The sequence below is a fragment of the Echiichthys vipera genome, assembly GCF_963691815.1.
Source record: "Echiichthys vipera genome assembly, chromosome: 10".
In the NCBI taxonomy this organism is placed as follows: Eukaryota; Metazoa; Chordata; class Actinopteri; order Perciformes; family Trachinidae; genus Echiichthys; species Echiichthys vipera.
Window position 1 is genome coordinate 11,501,788 of NC_139835.1, and position 26,039 is coordinate 11,527,826.

Genomic DNA, 26,039 nt, shown 5'->3' on the forward strand with positions numbered 1-26,039 from the left:
AGCAATAATTGAATATTAGAGTTGTCTGTGTGGTGGGTTGTGCATTGAGTGTGTGTATATTACTAATGACATTCTTCTTGGGTCAGGAGCTTTATCAGACAGCGACTAACTTCAACTTTCAGTTCTGGGAGATAACAAGAATTAATTGATAAAAAAATAATATTAAGGTATTTGTATCAAAAGTAAGGCTGTCAAGAGATTAAAAGAGTTATCTAATTAACTACACATTTTATGATTCATTAATCTAAATTAGTCACATTTATCAGTACTGGTTTGAGGCATTTAAAAATAATAAAATGGATTCTGGTAGATGAGTGAATCAATGAACAGACACTATCAGGCCTGGACATGTATTCAACTCCATTTCAGCTCAGTGTGAGAGTCTTTTTTTCTTATTATTTATTTCCTTACAGGTCATTTTTGGTTTTGTTTCTCTCCTCTCATTTGATCACACACGCACACACACATTCTACCAGGTATATAAGCATAAGTCTGCTAGTCAATAGACTAATTGATTCAGTGTAAATATTAAAATATTGCAGTGATATGCTGTCCATCTCAGCTGAGAAAAGAGAAATGTATGTGGCATTATAACAGCAGCCTGATGGGTCTAGATGTCTGTTTAGTTATACATAGCAGCCTTGTGTTGTCTGCAGGAGATTTAATGGAGGAAACATAGTGTGGTCAAGTGTGATGCCATTGCCCTCTGGAGTAGCACAGGCTGTCTCCTTCCGAAGTCAGGCTGCTTCATTCACTGGGCTGAACAACCAGTGGCAGATCTATAAAACTTTACATGGGGTGGCAAAGCGGTGGCAAGAGATCTTGAAAGGGTGGCATGGGAGGATGGTACGCAGGAATCCCAAAGCGGCTGTAAAAAAACAGAAACACAAAAAATACTTTTAAACTATTTATTGTTTTATCAAGCCCTAACACACTGAATGTTCTTAATGCACAAAAAGAACAAGCCCAATTCATATTGAAGAAGAACAAAAACATCATCTACCATGTGATCCAGGGGGAACAGCAGTTGCACCCTCTCCCTCCCTGTCATCTTCATCTGCCTCATCCCGTCCTTCTTTCTGAATCTGCAGCCTCCTCTTCATCCCTCCTGTTCAGTTCTTCTTTTCCTCTTCTATGAGTATAAAGATTTAAGCATCTGATGTTCATAGATCTCTGGTGTTAAAATAGGAGAAGCTCCTCGATCCTGTTTGGTTTGAACCTAACACATGCTTGTGCCTTTTAATTATATTCTGTAATTTCTATACAGTATGGAAACACAAATTACTTTTCTTTCTTGCTCGTACCAGAATCAGATTAAATTGAACTTGAACTGCAGCATTCATCAATTCATATAGTAAATATGTTACTTCAATGGCATCATATCTATCATATCAGAGGATGACACTGATGGACTTGTGTCAGATCTTTAATAAAAAGCTAGCATTAGCCCTAAATATGTCAGGCTCTATGTGCCACTTTATTTCCCTGCTGTATACCTAAAATAGACAGAACCCCCGTCCTGAGGCATGTACCAGACTTTGACTTTGAGAATAATACCTCTAAAAGACACAGATAAGAAGAGCCAACTTGACTGCAAACATGTTTGTCATGAGTTATTTGTGGTCTATTTACTTAAATGTGATCCTACTTCCTTTAGGGTAGATAGAGATAGGAAGGTAGACTACATCAGTGCTTATGTCACCACCTGAACTATTTTTTTATCATGTCGATCCAAATTAACAGTTCCATATCATGCTCATTTTCAGGTTCATATTTGAATTTTGGTTTCTAATATAACGTGTTTACATGCTGATGTTTCTAGTCAGCGTTTCCGGGTCTCTGGCATCTGTGCTCCTGGAAACATCAATGCAACTAGGGAATGACACTGTAGACATGCCTTCGACCTATATATGGTATAGGCAGAGGTTCTGAAAACAGGTAACGTTCTGTGGATTGAGTGTTTTGATACTTTCACAGTATTTATATCGCACCTCAAACTGCTTTAGAATAAAAAAGATATGTAAATGTTACTTTTTACAATATGGGACCTTAAACAAACAGTATTTGCTTTGAATTGAGACCAGCACCAGTATGTTCTGATCTCTCTGTAACATGCTGACCAACTCAAAACCAAACTCAACAGTGAAAAGCACAGTATCATGCAACAATAACATACTGGAACATCATTGCAGCACTAATAGCCTACAGTATTTAAGAGTCTACCTTAAGTTTAGCAACCACATACCCTCAGAGTAACAACAATATTAGACCAAACAAATGAAAGAACTTGAAGTGGAGCCATTAATCTTTCTCTATGAAAAATTAGCATGTAATAGCTACAAGGGCTGATTGATAAAATGGGCAATACAAGGAAAGGTATGGATTGCCTCAGCAAACAACAAAAAAATGTGCCAAAGTCTTTTTTTTTAATTACTATACTATACTAGATACTATTTTCTCTATTTAGAGTCTAGAACTCCTCTACGGTGCTACACATGAATGCATCTTCAACTAAACATTGTTAAGCCCGAGTACAGTTCCAACTTGAGAACATTAGTTACTTAAGCACCTTATAAAACTATCATCAACAGAAGATGATTAAGCATGAATCAAACATTGTTTAAGTATAAAACAGGATTTAGGAGGAAAATGGCAAGTAAATTGCTACTTATCTTACATTGAGAATGTAGTTCAACAGTGATAGCTGGGTGTCAATTACTGTGTAATTACATTTCAAAGCATCTCTGTCTGCCATGGACAACACTGATGACAACTTAAATCATTTAGATGATCACATTTAGTTCCTGTGAGACTCTGTTGCTATGTCGGGCTCAGGCTGGCATGCTGAAAAACCCCATTAGGACTGACTTTCACTTACTGACCTGTTTACAGTTGGATAAAATGGACATAAATAAGCCAATATCGCAGGTGTAAATGTGTTAGCATATTAGTACAGCAGCATGCTGAACTCCCCCACTTGGGGAGTTAAGTCATCTGTGTCATATGATGTCATCTGTTACATAAATAGGCTTTCACTGTCACTGAAAATGATTTTAGAGATGGAAACGTGAAACCGTCTGAATGTCAATGAGGGGTGATTGCTGCAGTGTTGCGTCAAATTGATGTGCACTGAATGAGACTGTTTGAATACATTTCATTCTAGGTGTACAGGGCTGTTTAGGAACTGGAGTAATTCACTATAAAGTAAAAGTCTATTAAGAACTTATTTTCCAATTTTCAGGTTTTAATACACTCTTCATTCTTGATTTGAACTTTTCACACACACACTGGATAAGCTGTCATTGAACGTCTTTATTGTCACCAAACTTCATTGCCTAATTTACAAAAAATAAATAAATCCCAAGCTGAATTGTTTCTATAAATAGATGACTTATTGGAATGAATGCAACACCTGAGTTTTTTTTAGAAGACTAAGGTGTCACTCAAAGTCTGATGCAACCTTGTGCAAATAGGTTGAATAATTATTAGAGGGATACTTGAGAATTATGTTCTTCATAACTTTTTATGGTTCTGAATAACTGAATAACTTACTAATACTGAGTTACTTTAAATAACTGTCGGGCCTCATTATTGTAAACAGTTTGCATGAGAATGCCTTGAGGTCCCTGTTCTTTCCTAAACAATTAACATCAGTTAATATTAATATGATATGAGGCTGTCAGCCTTTTTTACTGTCTGGTTTTATTTTATTTTTAATGAGAGAGTCAGTCTTCAGCTAAAAATCTACCTCTAACTTCCTGACAAAAATGAAGAACATACTGTTTTGTATAGGTGCCTTTCATAGTTTTTTACATTTCTGTGCAAAATAAACTACATTCTTTTTTATTTATGACAACTGCTCCTCCCCTGACCATGATGTATACTCATTTTTAGCTACATCACAGGTGCTTTTATTACATCAGCTGATTCATAAGCTGAGATGGTGCTGCTGTATAAGGGAAAGATTTTGAGATTCAATAAAGTATTGGGTGAAAGGAAAATACCAGTGGTTCAGTGTTTATGATCCCACGTGTGTACATTCAATTTCAAACAGTGTATGGAAGTAGAACATTGGTTTAACCTTTGTGCTTTGTGGACAATGGCTTCACTCTCATTTTTTTCCAATCCCACAGCCATCATTAATCAACCAATTATTCCCAGAAATATATTTCTTCTTTCCTTTTTAATTTAAACTCAATATGCAGGGTATTTAAGTAAAAATCAAAAAAGATATCCATGTTTTAAATATTAAAGGGCTATTCATGAACAGATGTTTATTCCTTTTGTTTTCCAGAAAGTCATTCGCAGACAAAGAGACTGTTTGTAACACTACATAGTGAAGCTTGGAGATTAAACCCCCCGATAATTACTCCAACAGATGTTACAAAAAAACTCAAATGCACATGTACAGTGCCTGTAGAAAGTCATGATACCCTTTTGAAATAGTCCCTTTGATAGTAATAATACTTAAAAAAAAAAATTTCTAGCACACATTTTGCCATACATTAAAATGAATTAAATTTTTTTCAAAATGTGTTTTGGAAAGGTGATGGGTCCCTTTAAAATTACCATTATAAACATTCTCAGGTGTGACCAATCACCTTCCAAATTACACACCAAGTTAATTGGCCTCCACCTGACATCAAATGTGGTCTTTTTGAGGATTCCACTCCTCTTAGTGCATGGTAACACAAATAATTCACCATGGTTGGAAAGATGCTTTCAAAAGAGCTCCGGGATAAAGTTGTGAATAGGCACAAGTTAGGAAAAGGATATAAAAAGAGTTCAAAGGCTTTAACTATGCCTCTGAACACCGTTCAGAGTATTGTCCAGAAGTGGGAGGCATATCGCTCCACCCAGACCTTGCCTAGATCGGCCCCTTCCAAACTTGGTGACCGAGCCAGGAAAAGATTGATCAGGGAAGCTACCAAGAGGCCCATGGTGGCTTTGATGGAGTTACAAGTCTGAATGGCAGAGGTTGGTCAATCTGTGCATGTGACAACAATATCACAAGTTCTACTGGTATGGCAGGGTGGCAAGAAAGAAGCCTCTTCTGAATCTGAGTATGGTAAAATAAAACATACGGAAGATTCTGATGCCATGTGGCAAAAGGTTATATGGTCAGATGAGACCAAAATAGAACTTTTTGGGCTGAACTCCAAGCGCTATGTTTGGTAGAAACCAAACACAGCACACCACCCAAAACACACCATACCTACAGTGAAGCATGGTGGTGGCAGCTTTATGTTGTCGGTTTGTTTCTCTTCAGCAGGGACTGGGCAGTTGGTCAGGACTGAAGGGAAAATGGATGCTGCCAAGAACACCCAAGTTCTTGAGGAAAACCTACGGCCCTCTGTTAGACACTTGAAAATGGGCAGGTGGATCCCCTTCCAGCATGACAACGACTCAAAACACACCTCTATAAAAACAACACAGTGGCTAAAGGACAGAAAGGTGAATGTCCCAGAGTGGCGTTGTCAGAGCCCTGACCTGAATCCTACAGAACATCTGTGGATGGACTTGAAGAGTGCAGTCCATCACCACAGAATTTGACTGAACAACAGTTCTGCAGGAAGAATGGGGAAATATTTCCCAGTCTAGGTGCACAAAGCTTGTAGACCCTATCCAAACAGACTGATGGCTGTAATTAAAGCAAAAGGTGCCTCCACAAAGTATTAAATCTGGGGACTCACTTTCCCAACCCTGCTATTCTAGTTTTTATTTTTTTATTAATTTACAGAAATTTTGGAGAAAAAAAAATCACTTGAATGTTGTATGGCAAAATGTGTAAATCATGCTGGAATAATATATTTTTTATGGATTATTAATTCAGGTTGTAAAACAAAAAAGTGACTATTTCAAAAGGGTATCTTGACTTTCTATAGACACTGTATCTGTCAATAAAAATGTAACTTACTTTAAAGCAATTCTACCTTTCTGGCATTTTTACACTTGTAATAACGTGTAATCTTAAAATGCTCCTAATAAGCGTAAGACACACTAAAATGTAAAAGAAATCCAGGTGTTGAAACACATTAATATTTCAGTTTCATATATTTATGATAAAAGTCTGAACAGTCATATTATTGGGTCAGAATAAATGTTTTTGCCGAGCTTCCTGCATGTCATCGTCGCAGAGTCCCTTCCAGTTGCCTGCCCATGTCACTGTTTGCGAGTTGCACGCCTCTCGGCAGAGCGGTAGAGTAGTCTGTGAGAGATAGCAAGGAACGGCAAAGAACCGATGCGTCAAGAGGCAAGATGCGAGTCAAAATTGACTCTGCTTTCCAGCGATGGCAGAGTCTAATGCAGCTTCATTCAGAGCTAAAAAGAAATTAGATGGTCGTGGAGTTTCAGTTATCAGTTACTATAGTTCTGTAATACTATGTTATTTGTGCAAGGACGATTATTGTTAGTGTCAGCGCTAACGTCACCGATAAGTGTAAACAAACCAGCCGTCTCGCCTGGGCTGCTCACTTTCTCACCGCACGTGTCAGGGGAGGAGGGAGCGTCAGAGGTCAGGCAGGGGGAAGAGGGTGGGAGGCAGATCTGTTCATGTTCAATTTTTTGAAAGTGCTGTGCAACATAACAGCAGAAAGGTAAGAATAGCCTTAACTGTCTAGCAGGTAAGTATTGCTGGCAAGCCTTGAGAAACAGAATCATTAATTTTAATACTGAGAATTATGTTGTGTCTTTATTCAGAAAGGTTAATGTTGACTGAATGTCATTAATTAGAAGGGCACAAGTGGAAGCTGCCAAAATATCTAAGTTTTCACACATTTATGTTCAAAATGCTCTGGGCGTATATGTCAGAGATCTAATTAAAAAAAAACAACAACCCACCAGCCTTTTGTTCCAGCCAGTACGTGCTCATAGTCCACAGAGGGAACGAAAAAAATACTGCAGTGCCAGGGAGGCCACAGTGTGAGCAGGAAGCGTACCAGGTCTGCCATCCATGGCATCATTTGTACCATTTGTTTCTCAAAAAAAGAAGAACATTGTCTCTCCATTGTGGATTCCCATTTGCAGTTTTGTGTCTTTGGTAGCCTTGGGGTGACTTTCCCCCTGCGGTTCAGATTGGTTCTCTGTCTGGAAGGATATGTTCCCTCACATCCAGGCATGACGACAGCATGGGGATGATGCGACCCCCCTGGAGCTACACAGAGAGGAGGGGCAGCCTGCTGGCTCAGCTCTAATGAAATGGAGGAGACAAGCATTTTTTCTTTTGTTATATTCATGATAATCTCTGGTTTTGGATGGAGATGTCTCTCTGAGACACAGACAACATCATGGTCAGGTCAGGATAAATGCTCTATTTGTTTGGCATAATACAGCAAACATTGTGCCGTATGTATGTAGTAAACAGGCAAGACATTCATTAACCAAGTCACCCATTACATTCAGTTTCCCTTTTATGTTTCAATGTTTAAACTCTACATTTTTTATTTAATCCTGGTTGGGTTACCAAATAATGCAGGTCTCAATATCATGAATAAATTGCTTTAATATAATATGATCTGAAATAACAACATTGGTCACTTTACCATAGTGTTGAATTGACACCTTTAATTAATATTCTCAACATTTATTTTAAAGGTCCCATATTGTAAAAAGGGAGATTTCCATGTCTATTTTTATACAAAATACTGTGAAAGTATCAAAACACCCAATCCATAGGGAAACTGCAGCATTTATTGAGAAACTGTGTCTTTAAACAAGTATACTGCAATGACGGTGCAGAGATGCTGAGAGTGCAGTTGTGGAAGACCTGGAAACTCTGACCAATCAGAGAGCATATTGGGCTCTTCAGGCAGAGGGTGAATTCAGGTATATTCAGAAAGACAGTATGAGAAAAATCAGGTGTTATTTGAACATTAAAGCATGTAAACATGTTCTCATAGACACTCAAAATACAAGTATGAACCTGTCTGTACCTGCATCTGCCTGTACATTGTGTCCACCCAACCCAGAGAGCTGCTGGAGTGTATGGGGATTCCCTTACCTTTTGTCATGAATGATGCCTCAGGCACCACTGTTGGATTTAGAAATGGCCTGCAGAACTTATGCATCTCACAACTTTATCTAATAGTAGCACTGAAGTTACAGGTTTAAGGATCATAAAACTTGCCAATGGACATTTAAATCTGTACAAAAGTCAAAAGTATTTCACGCTGAGCCAGGCATCTATATATTCTGGAACTTTTAACCACTTCAAAGTGAAAGAAATCTTTGTGCAAGTGCCATTGTTTAGGGATAATTGTGTCTAGAAAAAAAGAGCTTACACCACATGATGAATGCATACGCTCTTTCCCACTGAGCAAGGGAAGCATAGGCTGACCCACTTTAGACCCATATGTGAAGGTGATGTATTGAGGATGTTGGAGAGGAAGGAATGAGGCACTGTGTGAAGGTGTGTAAGAGAAGAAAGTTGTCCAGATTTTCCTACTACATTTTAATTGCTTAGGTTTATTGCCAGTGGATAATTATCATGCCAGGCACACCATCTGATTTCTTTCTTAATAATCAACAGCAGCTCAATAAACGAATGGTTACAATTCTTCTTGGGATTATAGCACATCAAGAAAGATGTGGTTTAATGATAGTAATAAAATATTTAAAATTTAATGACATAGAGCGATGAATTATTGACCAAATACTGAGCCCTCTGGGTCCAAATAATAAAGACTCAATATTAGACTTGTAAAATATCTCTGTCAGTCCTGTTAGGGTATGGTTTGCTGCTGAATACACTCTTCCCAGTCTGGCATGGTCTTAATTTTTCTATACATAAAAAAAACCCCTCCATATTTGAGGTCAAACTCAAACGTGGAGGCTATGTTTGGCCTATTTGGATCAGCTGGGATTTGTGAGGTCCACAGATAGTTGCTGAGAGTCAATGATACATGATGCCTATAAGGATGCAGGGTAATTGCCGGTTATATTTCGAACATGACAAATCGCCTCCACCGCAGCGAAGTCCCTCAAGTGAAACAAGCCGCCATGAGGTCAGTATTAGGTTAAGAGTGTTATCAGCTATTGACCTTGACTGTTCACTCTCACTTGGTCATGGCAAAGGCTGGCAGGGGATCGAGGCAAGAAGCACAAGTGCCCATTAAAATCTTATCAGGATACTCCAAGTGTTGTGCAAGGACTGTATGCACAAAAGCCCAGATGAATATGAGGCCAGCTCAATATGCATGAAGCAGAATTTTATAATTCAATTTTAAGGATTTCAGATTTAGGTATTATCTGCAATATATAAGGAATAGTTAGACATTTTGGGAAATACATTTATTCACCAACATATATAAGGTAGATAAAAAGATGGATGCTGCTGTCATGTCTGTATGGAAATAAGAAGCAACCACTAGCAGCTGGTTAGCTCAGTTTTAAAGAACAATAGTCCCACACAGAACCCCTCATACTGTAACAATACAAATGTATGTTTTCATTCTTTGGTTTGAAAAAATAAAAAAAAAATAGGATATAGCATGTTAATTAGTAAAATGTATAGAGTGCTGCTGAGACGAGTCCTAAAACTTAGTTCCCCTTTTTTTAAACGGGCTAGACGCCTGAAACAAAGTCCGTGGTTAATAAAAGCTGAAGAGATTTTCATGTTTTGTTCTACTACAGAAAATATGTCTTTTACGTGTTTAAAAAAAGTGAATGTGGCTATTGGAGGAGAGTATTACCCATAGAGCCCGGTAGAGGGTGGAGCCTGTGTGAGACAGGACTTCATATTCAACACACAGACATGACATCGAACTCTTGCCAAGAAAGTGAATAGGCACATTTTCCCAAATATTTTAACATTCCCTTAAGGTTTAATAGCCTGCCTGCCTGACAGCATAGTGTTATTACTTTTTTTTAGACACAAATGGCTATCTAATGAAAGATGTAAAAGTTGAATCCCTTAATATTCATGAAGCTCCACTATCAAAAATAAGTAAATACATTATTTATTGCTTTTTGTGTCCCATCATTCAAATGAAAATCACACCCTGAGACATTAAACTTAGAGACATGAAAGGACAGCTTTTTCAATGACCCATCAATATTTAATTTATCTCCATCAAATTTCTTTGGAGCTCATATTTTTTGATTACATTTGTTATGCCATATTTCATTGGGCGGCGCCCCCATGTGTATCCAAATGCAGAATGCGGTGCAAGGATGATAACTTTCTAACTCCCCTGATCTTTCCTTGGCTTGGCTCCACGAATGAATCCTATGTGGTAATGGCTGCTGCTATTTTAAACAAACCATGGGGGATGCATCTATTTTGCATTAAACTATTTCATTCTGACAACTCTCCCTGGGCTGCTGACAAATACAAGTTTCAGAGGCTGGGTAGTTGCATGCATGACCATATTGGACAAGAAAGCCCCTGTGATATTTCAGCTATGGTACTTCTTTACAGTAAAGTGTTTTGGAATGCTGGGCCAGCTCTCATTTTGAAAATGTTTTAGGCAAAACTTAAACAAAGACATCGACAGGCAGAAGATATACACACTATAGTTCTATTCCACCTTTTTTTCACAAGGTGGTTAAATACAGCTGAGCCTTTGAATTCAAGTCCTGGTCTAAATATAACTCACTCAGTCGTACCTTTCAACATGTAAACAGCAAACACAGGACCAACACGCCCCCTCGGGTGCAAGAAGCAATTATTTGGAGAAAGCTGCGATGTTACAGGTTGAGGGAGGGATGTTGATTACCTTGGTGGATTCGCAAGATGCTGCCTCTTCCTTTTCTTTTGTTCAGTCTCTTTATGGGCTAATTAATTATGAAACAATGCACAGGTGATTCATCTGAGAGCAGGAAATGTTTAAACCTTTCTTCTTCCTTTCACACGCACGCAGCAGCTAGGGGAAGGCTCTTTATCATATGTCAGAGAGGTGCACAGAATTCTGCATAATGTACAGGAAGCTTTTAATGAAGCATTGAAAAGATAGGCAGGCGCAGACGTCAAAGCAGTCATGGATTTCCAAATAGTCACCAATTAGGGCTTGGGACTCTAGTTTATATGACTTCATACTAATCATACAGGTATATAATGCATGAACTGTACCTGGGGAGATAATGGTGATGAGAGTGTATAAAAAATATGTGAAGTCTTTTGGAGGCGAGGAGAGAGGTTTTGAAAAGTTGTTTCTACATAATATATATTATTTAATTGTTTAAAACCTTATATAAATAATCATTAGCACTTTTTAAAACATCTTTTCGAAGTGCTTCAAATAAAGAACGTGCAAATACAAGTATACATACATCTCTACCTACCTACCAACATACACATACATATTCAAAGTGTGTATAAACAATAGAGGACCGACATGTACATCAATGAATACCTCACCAACAAGAACACGGACAACAGAACAAGATCCAGGTGACTTCAATCGCAGGTTGCAAAGTTTTCATCGAGTGGGAGAGGATAGACACATTAATTAATGTGATCCGATAAGATGTGTGTTTACATGCTCCAAAGCCTTTAATTAGAATTTATTTTCTTGTCTTTTTGTCAAAGCAGCTCCGTACGCTCTGAAGCACCAAAAAGGCAGTGGAAGCCCTTGTTATCACGGTCCAACTATTCACTTCAACAACAGGAGTTTATATGCAAATCTCAAAAATATCAAGAAATACTTCAGTCATTTCAAGAAATCATTCAATTTTATAGGTTTATATATCTGAAACCTTGCTCAACTCTGAGAAGGGTGTGGATTTCAAGCTGTATTGAAACCCTCAAAGTATTGGAAAGCATCTCAACTACTGTTACCATTACCATATAATTCTGCATGGGAAATGTGTATAAGGAGGGATTTAACATATAGAAATATTGATGGACAGGAATGAAGAAATGTTCGCAATGTTTTGTTTATTCGTGGTGATTTAAATATAGATCCGTTAAATCCAAACAAACAAAATACTGATCAATTTACTGATAAAATGTATGGCATGAGTTCATATCCAGTAATCACCAAACTAAGCAGAGTAACAACACATGATGCCACTTTTATAGACAACATATTTACAAATAATATGGAAAACAACCTATTGAGCGAGCTACTAATAAATGGCATTTGGGATCTGCCAGTTTTTGTCATTTATGACTATGTTTTTTAGAAAGATAAGGATGATAATAAAAACAATACAGGAGAGAAGTGAGAACAGAAGAATCCATGAATGCATTTTGAAATGAGTTCCAGTAGTAACTCATATCTGGAAAGAAGTATGAAGACACTGACCAAGCTTATTAAACAAAGCTATTCAAATTACTCCATGACAAAATGTGTCCAATAAAACAGTTCAGTAAGGAGCAAAATCTTTCAACTTTATTAAAATTAATCACTTAACTGGTTCTGCCTTTTAATAGCCTACAGTTTTCAAAATGGACCCACATTGTGTCCTGGGAATATTATTTATATTGCTGCTGTTCTTTCTTATTAAGCAGCAATCGCAGTATAGCACATAGGCTAATTTTCCTGTGATCGTTAAAGGGGGGAGTAGAAGAGGACATTTACTGCTCAAGAATGGTAAACTACTTCTTCTTCAATTTACATTATTACTGGCATACAGCCAAAATTAAACAAAACTAAAGCCAGAGTATTTATAAAAAAGATATTTTGAAAAAGATATATACAGGTAAATCTTTTTCAGCAGCCACGAATATAAACCAAAGATTCAGCAGATCTGATGAAATGAGGAAGGCTGTACAATCAACAATTGCAAAAGCAAGGTCACCTCTAGAAACATGGAGCAGATTTGTCTGTTTTGTCAGAACTGACATTATGAGACTTCCAATTAGTAACAAAAGCTGGTCAGTCATGAAGGCTGCTAAGGTTTTTAAGGTAATTAGGTTTAACTTAGAAGTAAAGCTGCATGTCATCGGCATAGCAGTTGTAAGCGATACTATCACACACGTAATCAGCAGCCTTGCCAGGTTTAAAAATTCACTACGTTAGTGGTTTCTTGAGTTCACCAGATCTCCCACATGGAAAAAATTGCTTATGACATGACCATTCTAGACAGAATACTCTTTTTATAGTCATCATACTGGCAGCACTGCAGAGAGCAGATCGAGTTGGAAAACTGTGACACAAATGTAGTATGGAGCATTCTCCGATCTGACACGTACTGCATAAGTGATCGAATTTAATTTGCAGTAGAATGGCTGTGTTGTCCCCACAGCATACCTGTCAACTGAAATGAAACAGGGAGAAGGCTGATAAAAAATGTATAGAAATCAGTCTAACCGTCTTTATCCCTCGAGGTCTAGTATTGAACTTGAAACATCACGCTGCAGCACTTACTTTAGTTGTGAGGTCAGCCATACAAATCTTGAATGATACAAATGACTACAAATACCACTTTTTGAAATGAAAAGTTTGTCCCCACTCCCCACCACTTTTTAGAAGTATAATTTCTTAAAATGTTTGAAAATGTAGAATTTACAATCTATTGATGAGTCGATGGGAATTGGATAGTGGAGGTGTGACAGAAGGACAGAAGAGATGTTAGTTTAAACGTACTAAAGAAAAAGCAATAGGATTGAAGGACGTTCTTCTTCGGAAAAAAATTGAACTAAATATGGATTATAATGTCAGATGACTGTTTCAACAATATTCTGTGTTCTCTATCTCTCTCTGCCAAGCGCATCAATCAACCTCTTCCCTGTCTCTATTCTTACTGAAAACCATAGGCAAACAAGTTAAAAAAACGTTTTGTCAAGATTTTGGTGTGTTTCTTGCTTAACCTTATTAAAAAAATCCAATATTACTCACTGATTTAGTCATAAAAGTTGGATAAATAAAATACTTACAGCTGTTTGCCCTCCTGAATAGATAAGAGTAGATGGGTGTCTCTCTCCATCATCTGTCGCAGGGCCAAAATGCAGCCTAGAAACTATCAGAAAGATGATGTGTCCATAGAGACAAGGAAACTGTTGGAGAAAGGCAGCTCTCAGGGACCCATTTCTATGGCATTTCTCTCATTGTTGCATGCTCAGCCCACAAAGTGTGTTGGGTTGCCTCTCTTATGCACAACTGATTTTGCAATGACTTAGAAACACTTAAAAGGCCAATTTTAGTGACAAATGTTGCTGGGTGAAGGCTCCCCTGACAACATGTATTGTGAAGAATTTGATGGGAAATAATGTGCTTTGCAGCACAAAACAACAAAAGGGTTGGTAAAACTGTATACTTTTTTGACACTGGCAGATGGTGGAGAGAAAGAATAAGAAGAATGAAACAATAGGTAGTATTTTAACATCTTTACATCTTCAGTAAAGCCCTTGATTTTAAAGTCCCACTCTACTCAACATATGTTTTTCTCTTTTTGTTCCCACAGTTTAATGATTGAGCTTCACAGTGGAGGGCTGTTTTCACATGTATCTGCTGGAAGTACTTTCATCATTGATAATCAGATTTTAAGGGCCGTCAAGCATGAATTGAGACACCACAACTAGTTTGAAAGTCAAATTTGCTCATGCAAGGGTGATGTAGAAACTTAAGGTAGTTAAGGCCGTTATAAATTCCCACTACAGACACATTTTAAAGTATGTTAAAACTGCTCTGCTATGATTAATATTTTAACATGGTTTTCCCACATATAAAGTAAAAAAATAAATGAAGGGGCTGGAAACACATCTACTCTGTGTACCTGGGGATATGTGTGTTTTCGCTGTCTACACTGACAGTCCTCTGCACATTTCCGGTTTCTTTGGCGGTGTTGTGTCTAAACATCAGACATTTTAGAGGACAAAAACAAGAAAAACACACTTTTGAGTGGAAGGGGACTTTTAACAATTTTAACGTAGAATGTATACTACTGTGGATAAAACATATCAGACATACATTATTGTTCCAAGCAGACTATTTTTTTTACACGCCTGGAGGGGTCAAGACAGATGGCCGTCCTCCACAGAGCTGGGTCTGTCCGACGTTCCTGCCTGTAATAGGGAAGGTTTTTCGTTGCCACCGTACTCTACGGGGGGATTGTTGGGTCTATGTTTATCATAAATAAGTCATAGAGTGTGGTCTTTACCTAGTTTGTAAAGTGTCCTGAGATAACTTTTGTTATGATTTGGCACTATAAATAAAATTGAATTGAATTGAGGGGGATCTTTAACAATTTGGTTCCTAGTTCTGAGAAACAGTGGCTCTAACAATATCACTCCACTCTTGGCCTATTGAATGATAGCAGGCCAATGTATACCGAAGCATCACAATTTAACTTTGATAAACTGTAACACATGTTAGAAACACCATGTTTAAATTAGTTATATTAATAGCAGGTTTTTTACATCTGTAATTGAAAGAGATTGGTGATACAAAGCTTTGTACACTGTTCAACATATGAGGGTTTAATTGAGTTGAATTTGCTTTGTGGTTTGAATATAAGATGAAATACTAACAAGACATCTTAAATAGCTGAATGAAAACAACAATAAATAATTAAATACTAAATAAATAACACTCCACTGAGAGTGTTTGTTTTATTTGCATCATTTTAGAAAGGTTAGTTTAGGATACACCCCAAACTACACACTGTAAGGTCTCTAAAAATCATACTATTAAATCCTTTCAGTTACTGCATGCACCATTTACACAACTTTTTCTGTTCAAACTGTACAAAAGAGAGAGAAGATGGTTATATATTGCTCCAGTAGATTTGAGACTAACCAATTACTTGGTGTACAGATTAAATTCTTTCTGCCTTTTTTCTCAACATGGCAAGTGGACAAAACATGCTTGAGTGGAGAATGACAGGACATCCATTTCCAGTTGGATCTCCCCTCCATTAGGTCTGAAAGGGAGCAGCAGCCAGCCACTTTGGACTCTTTCAGCCAGACAGCACAGAGTAGTCAGGAGGATGATCATTTTAGTCTAATAGGCAGACTGCATATGAGGATTTTGTGGATGCTTTCTGAATCAACTGACTGATAGATGAGAGATGGGGCAGGGGTGAGGCTAAATTGAAAATTCTTAATGTTGCCACACCCCATCAAGCTTCCCATTCTTCCATGACACATGTATGCAGTCTGATAGCATAGTCTGGTTTTTTAAAGGTGAAGTTGGTAACTTTTGTAAAAAAGTATGTTTTTTTACCTATTTGCTGAAACTGTCACTACATGCCAACAGCACAAAAAGACAGATGATCTATGAAATAGTAATGCCACTCAACCTCTCTGACTGCTCCTAATCTCATCTGCTAGATCCACTGTACCTGACAGACAACCAATCAGAACAGAGGAGTCTCTGAAACAGTGTCAATGACTGCTCATGAACGATGATCAAACTGTAAAACTAGGCAGCACTGATCAAATATGAATCAATATTATGTTACTGAATTGCATATTTCTTGCATAAAGAGTTTTCAGAAACATTAGTACCATTTAGGTAGGTTTAAATTGAGAAACTTTGTCTGGGCGAGCAGCTGGTAGGCGGGGTTTAGTTTTGGCTTGCCTTGGTCACAAACTCATTTTACAAACTGTCATGGTTGAAGACACTGGCCTTTTTTAAATATTTCAGCTTTAAATAAAAGGAGCCAAGCACCTTCAGAACTTTCCATCTTTTGACTATTCATTTTTATTTAGTTATTTTTAGTTATTTTGTAAACTTTGACATACATTCTACTCTCCAGTCTGTCTCCTATATGTTACCCTCTTGAATCCACACACACACACACACACACACACACACACACGATGTTTCCCATAACACTTCTGCCCTTACTACAACTCAGAAGTTGAGGTTCCCTATTTCCGATTACAAGCCCGAGGATGCTGCCATAGACACCCAGATTGGAATACTCGGCAAAAAAGGCAAGTAGAAGTGCTTTGATTAATGGGTCATATGATCAATCAGCATTGTTTTAACTCACTCTTTGGTAGATTGTAACTTAAAAGACAATTAAATAGATAAAAATCTTACTGAGCACAAGTTAAAATATGCACTTGATGACTATAGTATCGTGCTAAGATACAATATCACGAAAAGATAGTGTAAAAATGTGTTTTCTCTTCAGAAATGTACAGAGATAAGAGAAAGCCCAAGTGAGACAAGAAAAAAATTAATGACAGAACTGGAGTACCTAGGCAATTAAGAAATCAGTCAGAGAGCTGACAGAAAAAGACAACCATGCATATGTAGGGAATGGGATTCACATTGGGCGGTGCCACCGTCTTCGTGCGACAGCATATGTAATCGACAAACCTAGATTTAACTAAGTTAGTCAAATACAACATCTCTTCTTGAATGTTCAATGAATCTATTAATTTTAGCCAATTAAGTGTACTGAAAAAAAATGCCAGCCACAATTCCCCACAGCCCAAGATGACATCTTGAAATGTCTTGTTTTGTCCGACTAACAGTTTATGACTAAAATATGTTCAATTTAATTAGGTTTAATTATGCTAAACTGAAAAAGAACATCAAATTATCTCCTGAGGCTGGGACCGGAGAATGTTTGGCATTTTTGCTCAATTAAATGACCTGAATGTTTCTTGCTTACTAACATGCTTTATTCACTATAGAGAGTGATTAATCCCATCAAACAGCAACTTTTACTGAAGTCTGATTAATTCCTAACATGAGTTCACAGTAGAAAAATTGACTTCTGTTTATCATCAGTCACAGTCTCAGGCCCTCCTGCTGCCAAGACCTCTGCAGAAAAGTCTATAGGGACGACTCATTGGCGGTACAGACGGTTTGACGACCTGCGTTCACAGGAAGTGCATATTAACCTCATATTGGATATTTGTATTTAAACTGTGGAAACAAAATATGTTTGCCATGGTTTATTCTTATGTTTGTTTTAGTTTTTAACTCTAAGGAGAAAGATTCCCAAATGCTAAAGAAACCTACGGGAGATGAAAGCTGCCAGTGTTCTGGCCCAAAGCAGAGGTCTTTATCTTGGTAGTGTTAGTAAAGCTTTGTAGTTCACTGCAGACTAGAAATGGATTCAACCTTTAAAACAATAACTTCAGATGATTTATCCCCTGATAAAATTGTGGTAACAGTAGAATAGGAAGCGATGCTTGTATTTGTCCACAGAATTACCTCCTCAGACGCTCCAGCTTTAAGTTTTTGACTGCTGCAGAGCAATTTTCACAAAAAGATTCAGTGTGTCAAATTTACCAGATATTTACTAAGAAACAATGGCTGTCACTGTATTATTGAGCCTTTCTCTGACAGTGAAAACACCAGCCAAGTCGCTGTGACTCATAACAACAAGGGAGAGCACTCTACCAAATATTCTACCAAATATCAAAATCAACCAATGAATGCCTGTTTCTCACTCCATGTTGCACCTCTGTCAAACCTCCACATGGGACTTCAGAAGAGGTTGATAAAGTGGTAGAGTTCAAAGCTCCTGCTGAAGAAGAGGAACAAGCAGTGAAGAAGAGAGCCGACAAGAAGAATGTGCTGCTCATTCTCTTTTTTTCCCAAGTCGTTTTCAGAATGCAACAAACCTCAAAGACACACAGTATCTGAGCATTATACCGTCCACATTTAGTGGCTGTGATAGTCACAAAAAACAACACTTTTATTGTACAGTAATGCCAAAACTCAAAACCTCTACTCTAGGAACAACATGTCATAACCAGAAGGGTAATCTAATTCCCCAAAACAAATACCATGGTGTATACATAGATATACTGTATTACACACACCATCACACATCCTCATTTCCACACAAAGAATGTAATAAATAATAATACACAAATACACAAATGTGGTTGTATTAAATCTGAATAACTAAAGAGGCAGGTGAAAAAGCCATAAATAAATAAACAATGGGAAAAAAATGTCAATAAAGATTGTAAACTTAAACAAAAATGAAATAAAAACATTGATATATAATTCTTCATCAGTGTAACAAGGTCCTAACTGGGTCAAGATCAGCCCGCTGGTTACAGGACCGACATCCTGCCTGCCCATTTTAACTGCCTCACTGGTCCAGGCAGTATGCCAGACATTGGCCACCCAAGATGCTTTCTCAGGCAAGGTCAGCCCACAACTAGGCTACAAGTCTTCTGATTGAGAACCACAAACAAAAGCGTACTGAAAGTCAATAATATTTTGGCACTGGAATGTGGCCATTTGCTTTCTCATTGTACAGTTCCCTATTAAGATAATTATTCTGACAGTTTTAGACTTTTTTGTGTCTGTTTAGGCACTGTCTGACTTCCCCCAGGCTGTCATGTTTATTGACTGTGTTTTCGTCTTCCTGTAGTGCCAAAATGTGACGCGTCAGAGTCTCTGAGGTGGACTAGCTTGGGTGAGTAAATTAAACACAAGCCCATTTCTCACATGCACTGAAAACCTGAAATTATCTAGACATTACACAGCTGAGCTGTACTCTATGTGAGAACACAAATCAAACATCAAGTGAACTTTACCCTGACAGCTCCCTTGTACTGTACAAAGTCTGCGTCAATCAGCCAATTTGCGGATAGAGCAGATCATCGTCCAGAGCATTCACAGCGAGCCAGTGGGCAATCTTGAAGATAATTAACATCAGAGGGGGAAGAAGGATGGCTTACAAGAAAATGGCAATGGAAATGTCTAACTGGACAAATTCAAGGAATGGCAAGAAAGAATGTGTCCGACATGGACAATCTCCTGTTATGTGTGTTACGTGTGTGTGTGGAAGGACAACTTTCTGCTCACACTGACGGTGTGAGGAAGGGGGTGTGGCGTTCAGTGCCTGAGGCTGAACTGATCATGTACAGCAACCAAACACACACACACACAAACTCATATACACTAAAACACACACACTGTTCTGTCTTATTTTGTCTTTATCCTCTGCAAAAGATTGTAGTTTAGTTTGTGTTTATTTGACAAGATTACCTGCTGCTCTTACAGGACACTACATGAGTGACAAGGTGCATCCAGTCAAAAAGTTAGATGACTCTTCTGACCGCTGGATCGCTTATAATGATCCTCTTTTCCAAAAGAGGGTCAGAGGACAATGCTTAGCCAAAACATTAGCCCATAAACAATTTGAAGTTCACCAACTCACGTTACTGTAAGCCTTTTGCACACATTCTCAGATATAGACCAGTCTGTTGAGGGTGGGACTCCAATAATGAATGGCACATGATCCAACCCAGGTGATCAGCAGCAGGGACTCTGGAAGGCTGGAGTTCCTCTTTAGATTGTCTCGTGGCTTGAAGAAACAGCAAGTCCTCCAGCATAACAAGAGTCTGGTTCTTCCTGATGTTTCTTCCTGCCTTGCCGCTGTTGCCTCTGCATCTGGTCCAGGCTGAATCAGAACATACATCAGTGTGATTTGGCACTGGATCAGACTGGACGTCATTATTTTTACTTACATGACATGAGGATGAGTTGGCCCGTTAACTTGGCCTGCTGTCTGAGAATGACTGCCGGTAATAAAACTGTAAAAAGTAAATAAATAACTTTAAGAATGACTTATGTGTAATTTATTCAATCTCAGTGCCAAGTCTTTTTTGCTCAGTAAACAATAAGACCCATTACTTTCTTTAATGTCCCCACAACAACATCCTCAAGTGTTATGCTGACTAAAAGAAGAGAGAAACAAAAAGAAGGGATAGAAAACACATCAAGTACAATATATACAACAAATATTTATTTCAAGCTTGGGATCTATCTATCTATATCTTTCTTTCCATCTTTCTATGTATATATATCTCTATCCATCTATCTACAAGACATACAGCAACATATAAACAGAAAATGCAAACATTTAATTTCAGGCTTGGGATCTATCTATCTATCCATCTATCCATCCATCTGATAGGAGAGACTAAGAAGTTCCTTAGGCTCTCCTGGTGACTTCGGGGACTACTCTTGTGGTCCTTTACTGCTTCGACTTTAAAATTACTAGTTCCCACCACGAAATTGTTTGTTTTGTTTTTTTCTTTCGTGAACATGCGTCAATCCTGACAAAACATGACAACATATTTGTGATCAAACACAAGCCATTATCGACCCGTCAGCCATTTGGCATTAAATTTTCTTTTCTTTGTTTCTCTGTCGATATCCTTGTTCCCTGTCTCTTTCCTTGTCCCCTGTCTTTTTCCTCTTCTAGCCCCCAGAAGTCTGTCACAACCACCGCGGCATTTTGTTTAATCTGAACTTTTGACTAACATTAGCTAACTCCCTCCTCTTTCAGTCTATTTTACTGCTTTGGCTCCGTTCGTTCTTCTTCTTCCTTATGTTTCTGCTGGACGCTTCATTCGTTTCCATGGTTTCTCACCCTGGTTTCATTTCAAACTTTGCACAGCCAATGGGCGTATGAAACGCCATCATGTAGAATTACGGCAAAGCGTTCATGGGAAATGTAGGGAGTACTGCCCCAGGGATAAATGCCCAAGAACAGAGCCTTGTATAATGCATGTAATGCCTTATGTTGAACATCACCGGCCAGTAAGTTATTATTGACACCAATAAAAATGAATTTTTACCCGCATTTGGTTGGCGGGTGTTAATTTAGAACCCTGATAATAATGACTTAAAGGTCCCATTTTATGCTTATTTTCAGGTTCATACCTGTATTTTGGGTTTTTATTAGAACATGTTTACATGCTTTGATGTTAAAAAAACACATTTTCTCATACTGTCTGTCTGAATATATCTGTATTCACCCTCTGTCTGAAACACTCTGTTTTTGCACCTTCAAGCCCCCTCCAGATAAAGCCCAGTCTGTTCCGATTAGTCAGACGTTCTGGGTCTTCCACATCTGTGCTCTCTGTGTCTCTGGACTGTCCCTGCAGCTGGGGAATGACTGTAGCGTCATCTGAGTATAGTATAGTTGTCACATCACAGCTGTACAGAAGTCTTGACGGCTTGCACAGTTTCTGTATACCATTGTGTGCATTTCTTTGTGGATTGAGCGTTTTTTTACTTTTCACAGTATTTATATAGCAACACAACCTGCTTTTTAAACAGTATTGACACAGAAATCTCACTTTTTACAATATGTGACCTTTAAAATATCTATATGCCTCCTCCTTTCAATGTACCTGTGGATGTACAGACAGCTTTTCACTATATAACTTATATGCTGCAAAAAAAGTAGTGCCTTTTTTAAACATACACTGGGGATCAAAATTTCATCAAAAAGAACAAAGTATTAATACTTGATTTATTCTGAAATAATGTTATTTTTTATTGTTCAGAATTTTGATCAAATTATTTGATCAAATATTTGTGGCTATACCGCTGATGTACTAGCATGTTTTTTTTTTTTCAAATAACCAAGGCACTTCAACAAAAAACTTTATTTTGTGAAAAAAAAACAGTGAGCAAAAATAGAGAACAGTAACTATTGTGTCAGAAGAGAAGATATTAACAATGTTTTCTTCTTTAGGATTCAAAAATGAATAGGAAGTGTAGAGGCCCTTGCTTTGAATGACTTCAGCACATCTGTGTCTACAGGACATCACTAGTTTCTCACACTGCTCTGGTTTGATCTTGGTCCGTTATTCTTCAGTCTATTCCACAGTTCAGTAAATGTAGTGGGTTTCTTAGACATTACATTGTTGACAAGCATTTAATTGTTTCAATATTCTTATCTTCAAGTAACTGCAAAACCCATTTTTCAGTGTGATAGGGAGCATTGTCTTGCATGAAAATTGCAGCTGATTGGGAGACAATTGCAGTGAAGGTATTGAATGTTGCCGAAGAAGGTTCACATAAACATTTGCATTCACCCTGTCATGTAGCTGAACAAGAGGCCCAACTCTTGCTGCAGAAAACATCCCCCAGACCCAGCGCCGTCGTATAGGGGGGAAAGGTGATGACAATTCTAAGGGCCCACAGCCAGCCAGGGCCCACACACTGCTCCAGTAGCCTCTATGACAAAATGATTATGCACTGAACTAATATATATTCATACGAACAAAGCCACAAGTTGTACAATACTCTATATATATGTTTATTCTATTCAATAACCCCCCTGGCCCCTTCTTAGAAAATGGTTTGGTCCACACCGCGGCTCTTTCTTCCCGGGGTTCTTCCTCATCGGAATTAAGTGCTAGCCGGTAGAGAAGCTAACTGCAGCAGAGTCAGTATGCCCCCCAAAAAACACAAGTCTGGACACCAGAAAAGAGTTGAGAAAGAGGTCAGGTGTAGGAACAGCAGAGCAGGGGCCCAAGACATCAAAACCTTTTTTTTTAAGAATGGTGAGAGTAAACTACCGAGGGCGGCTTAAACAATTAGCCTGCTTGTTCATTCATTTAATGTCTGTAATATTACCTTTGACGGGGCGCAGGCTGGAGCCTACGCTAGCTGTCATCGGGCCCCGCTCTAGACAGGTCGCCAGTTCATTAAAAAAAAATCGCCAGGTCATTGTAGAGCGACGGTTCCTAGAGTAGCTATAACTGAACGTTACTAATTTAGGGGCTACCACCGTGACTGTGTGTTTCGCACATAACACTGTCGGACAGTGCTCCAGTAAGCGCCCATTCAGAGGCTGCATTCAATTGTATTATGACCCATTCAATTTCTACTCAGTAATTATGAGCATCTGACGAAGGTCAGTTACGTTTTCATGATGTGTTCAATGTGGTCTTGTAAAATGTGTCATTAGTGGGACATTTGAATAGTCTAAATACAAAAAAAGTTAATTGTTCAAAGATTTGTCGTTGTTCTGTTTTTTTGACAACAACAAAGTAAAAAAAAGACTATTCAGAATTTTGGACAGTTTACACTGACTTTTGAATGGTTTAAAAATATTTTATCCATATCAGGACTTGAACCAGTCACCTTCTGGTTCCCAAGCCAAGTCCCATCCCGCGCGGGCACCGCGTATAGTAGTCCTTATTTCTCTTATCTTTTCCCATTCATTCTCTATGGTAGTTCTTATCACTACGACTGCCATATATTTTTGGCCACAAGCGGGATTGTGGGGGCGCTGTTTCCCCCTTTGGGAACAGTCAGGAGTGTGATTTTTTTCAGACGGAGCAGCAGCAGAAAAACAATCAGTGCACGGAGTTTTGGCATAAACACGGACTTTTATCACAAACTAAAGTGTTAGTGACGGTTTGACTCGACAAAGGTAAGTGGGGCTCATGTTTCATAGTAGTAAATTAATGTTTTTCAGTTATAATTACCGGGAAATGTTTTTTTAACAGTTTTTTTGTGATAGCATCGACAGGTTGTAACTGTATTTACAGTCACCGTTACGTGACCTTATTTAAATTCATCAATTATCATTTGTTTGTTAACGTTAGTTAACTTTATCTCCACTCCACTCTTTCATCGTCTTTCTATTTAAAACGTATGGGAACTAATGGCTTTCGTGTTCTCCTTGTGTAAGTTCATTACTGTCGTTAATATTTCTGATACAGGGGAATAACAGTACACTTGAATGAGCAGCGTGTATAATGTCTGTGTCTGTATCTGTCTGTCTGCTGTACTGTACAGGTGCACACTTTGATTGAGCAGTGATAATAACGTTACTACAGTATGTGTCTGTTATAAAGCTTACATGTAAGATGGAGGTCGAACTGCTCTGTAACACATAAATGATAATACTGTATGTGAAACACATAATTAGTTATCATCTGTCTGTCTGTCTGTTTATTGTTACCTAGTCAAAACAAATGCTAAATAATGATTATATGATTGATGATACAATTCTGTGTGTGTGTGTGTGTGTATATATATATAAATGTGCATGTTTACAATAGTGTGCATACACTTTTAATCATTACTATATAATATGCACTGTGGTTTTCTATGCACAGGAGAAAATGAAGAAGAACATCTTCAGCTTCTTTCCAGGAAAGATGACGGTGTCCTTCAGAAAGGGCCCATCAGGCCATCTGCGTCAGGACCCCTCTGATGAAGCCATGAGGATGAAGACTCATCCCTCACTGCAGGACAAGTCTCCACCTCAGAGACAGGACCTAGTGAGGACCAACGCCCTCACTGTGGTTCTTCAGCGTGGCGGGGATGTGTCGGACCGACAGGAGGTGATGGGGGAGTATCAACTTCAGTTCGGAAAATACAAGGGGAAGTCATTCAGGTGGCTTTTGCAGAACGACGTTGGCTACACCATCTACCTTATGCAAAAGGTAGAAGACGAGGAGCAACGTGGGACCTTCAATCCTCAGGGAGCCAGCAAAGACAGCCTGCTGTCATTTCTGGACTATGCCAGAAGCTTCCAGGAAGTAGAGGACCTGAAGGAGTATCTGTCCACCAGGAAGCCTGCTCCCCCCGTGGCCTCAGAGTGGGACAACGTGGTTGGTTTCGGACAGAGGGCCAAGGACACCTGGAGGCAGGTCTGGGAGAGCAGGGCAGATGGGTTTGCTGGCTTCATTCTGGGGCTGAAGTGTGTGAAGAACAGTAGGATGGACATGCTTCAGCAGTATATCCTGAGGCAGCAGACGGCCGAGTCTTCTCCACCACCTGTCTCCACCACATCAGCTGCCTCCACAGCGACATCCACCACACTTGGTCAGTTCACAACCATGCACATACTGATTTAATGTGAACATTTAATGTACCGAACATGTCATAAATGTTATTGTTCAATCCCCTAGTGATGGAGGAGGACGAGGAGCTGGAGAGAGAGATGTTAGAGATGTCTCCGTCTAAATACGACAGGGAACCAAGTAGGTGGATCTAGTTTAATAAAAAGAGTTTTCTAAAGTCTTACTGTACATGATAAAAGTCTTATGTCCCCTGTGCTTCAGGGCCATCAGCAGCAGTCTCCAGATCCCCGGCTGTGCCTCCAGCAACAGGTTTTTCTCCATCACTGTGGAGGGAGGATTCTGTTTCACCAGAATCCTCCTGCTACTACCGATCTCCGTCAACTCGTTTGTTATTTTGGCCGTGTTCTGGCCTGTTCTGATGCTTGTGTTCTTTTACTCTCCTACTAACTGAAGGAAATAACATGTCAGCGATGAGGGTAAGTGTTTTCTTTTTTTGCATGCTTTTCCTCAGGTTGTCATTCAAGGATCTGGCATGTGAAATATCTATCTAAGATGTATTATAGGTTACCATGCCACATCCTTGAAGGACAGCTGGTGTGATTATTACAGT

General features: G+C 38.6%; 2 protein-coding genes across 2 annotated transcripts; both read left to right on the forward strand.

The window, feature by feature from the left end:
- Positions 1–23,980: 23,980 nt before the first annotated feature.
- On the forward strand, positions 23,981–25,334 carry LOC310953239 (uncharacterized protein; the record flags this gene model as incomplete). The annotated part of the gene is made up of 3 exons (XM_083922201.1): positions 23,981–24,048; positions 24,740–25,272; positions 25,328–25,334. The coding sequence occupies exons 2-3, from the start codon at positions 24,746–24,748 to the stop codon at positions 25,332–25,334; spliced, it is 534 nt and encodes a 177-aa protein (XP_083778327.1). The 5' UTR covers positions 23,981–24,048; positions 24,740–24,745.
- A 1-nt stretch (position 25,335) lies between these two features.
- Positions 25,336–25,849, forward strand: LOC310953341 (uncharacterized protein). Its single transcript, XM_083922350.1, has 3 exons — positions 25,336–25,451; positions 25,538–25,609; positions 25,691–25,849. Exons 1-3 carry the CDS (start codon positions 25,346–25,348, stop codon positions 25,846–25,848), a joined length of 336 nt encoding a protein of 111 aa, XP_083778476.1. The 5' UTR covers positions 25,336–25,345; the 3' UTR covers position 25,849.
- Positions 25,850–26,039: the final 190 nt, after the last annotated feature.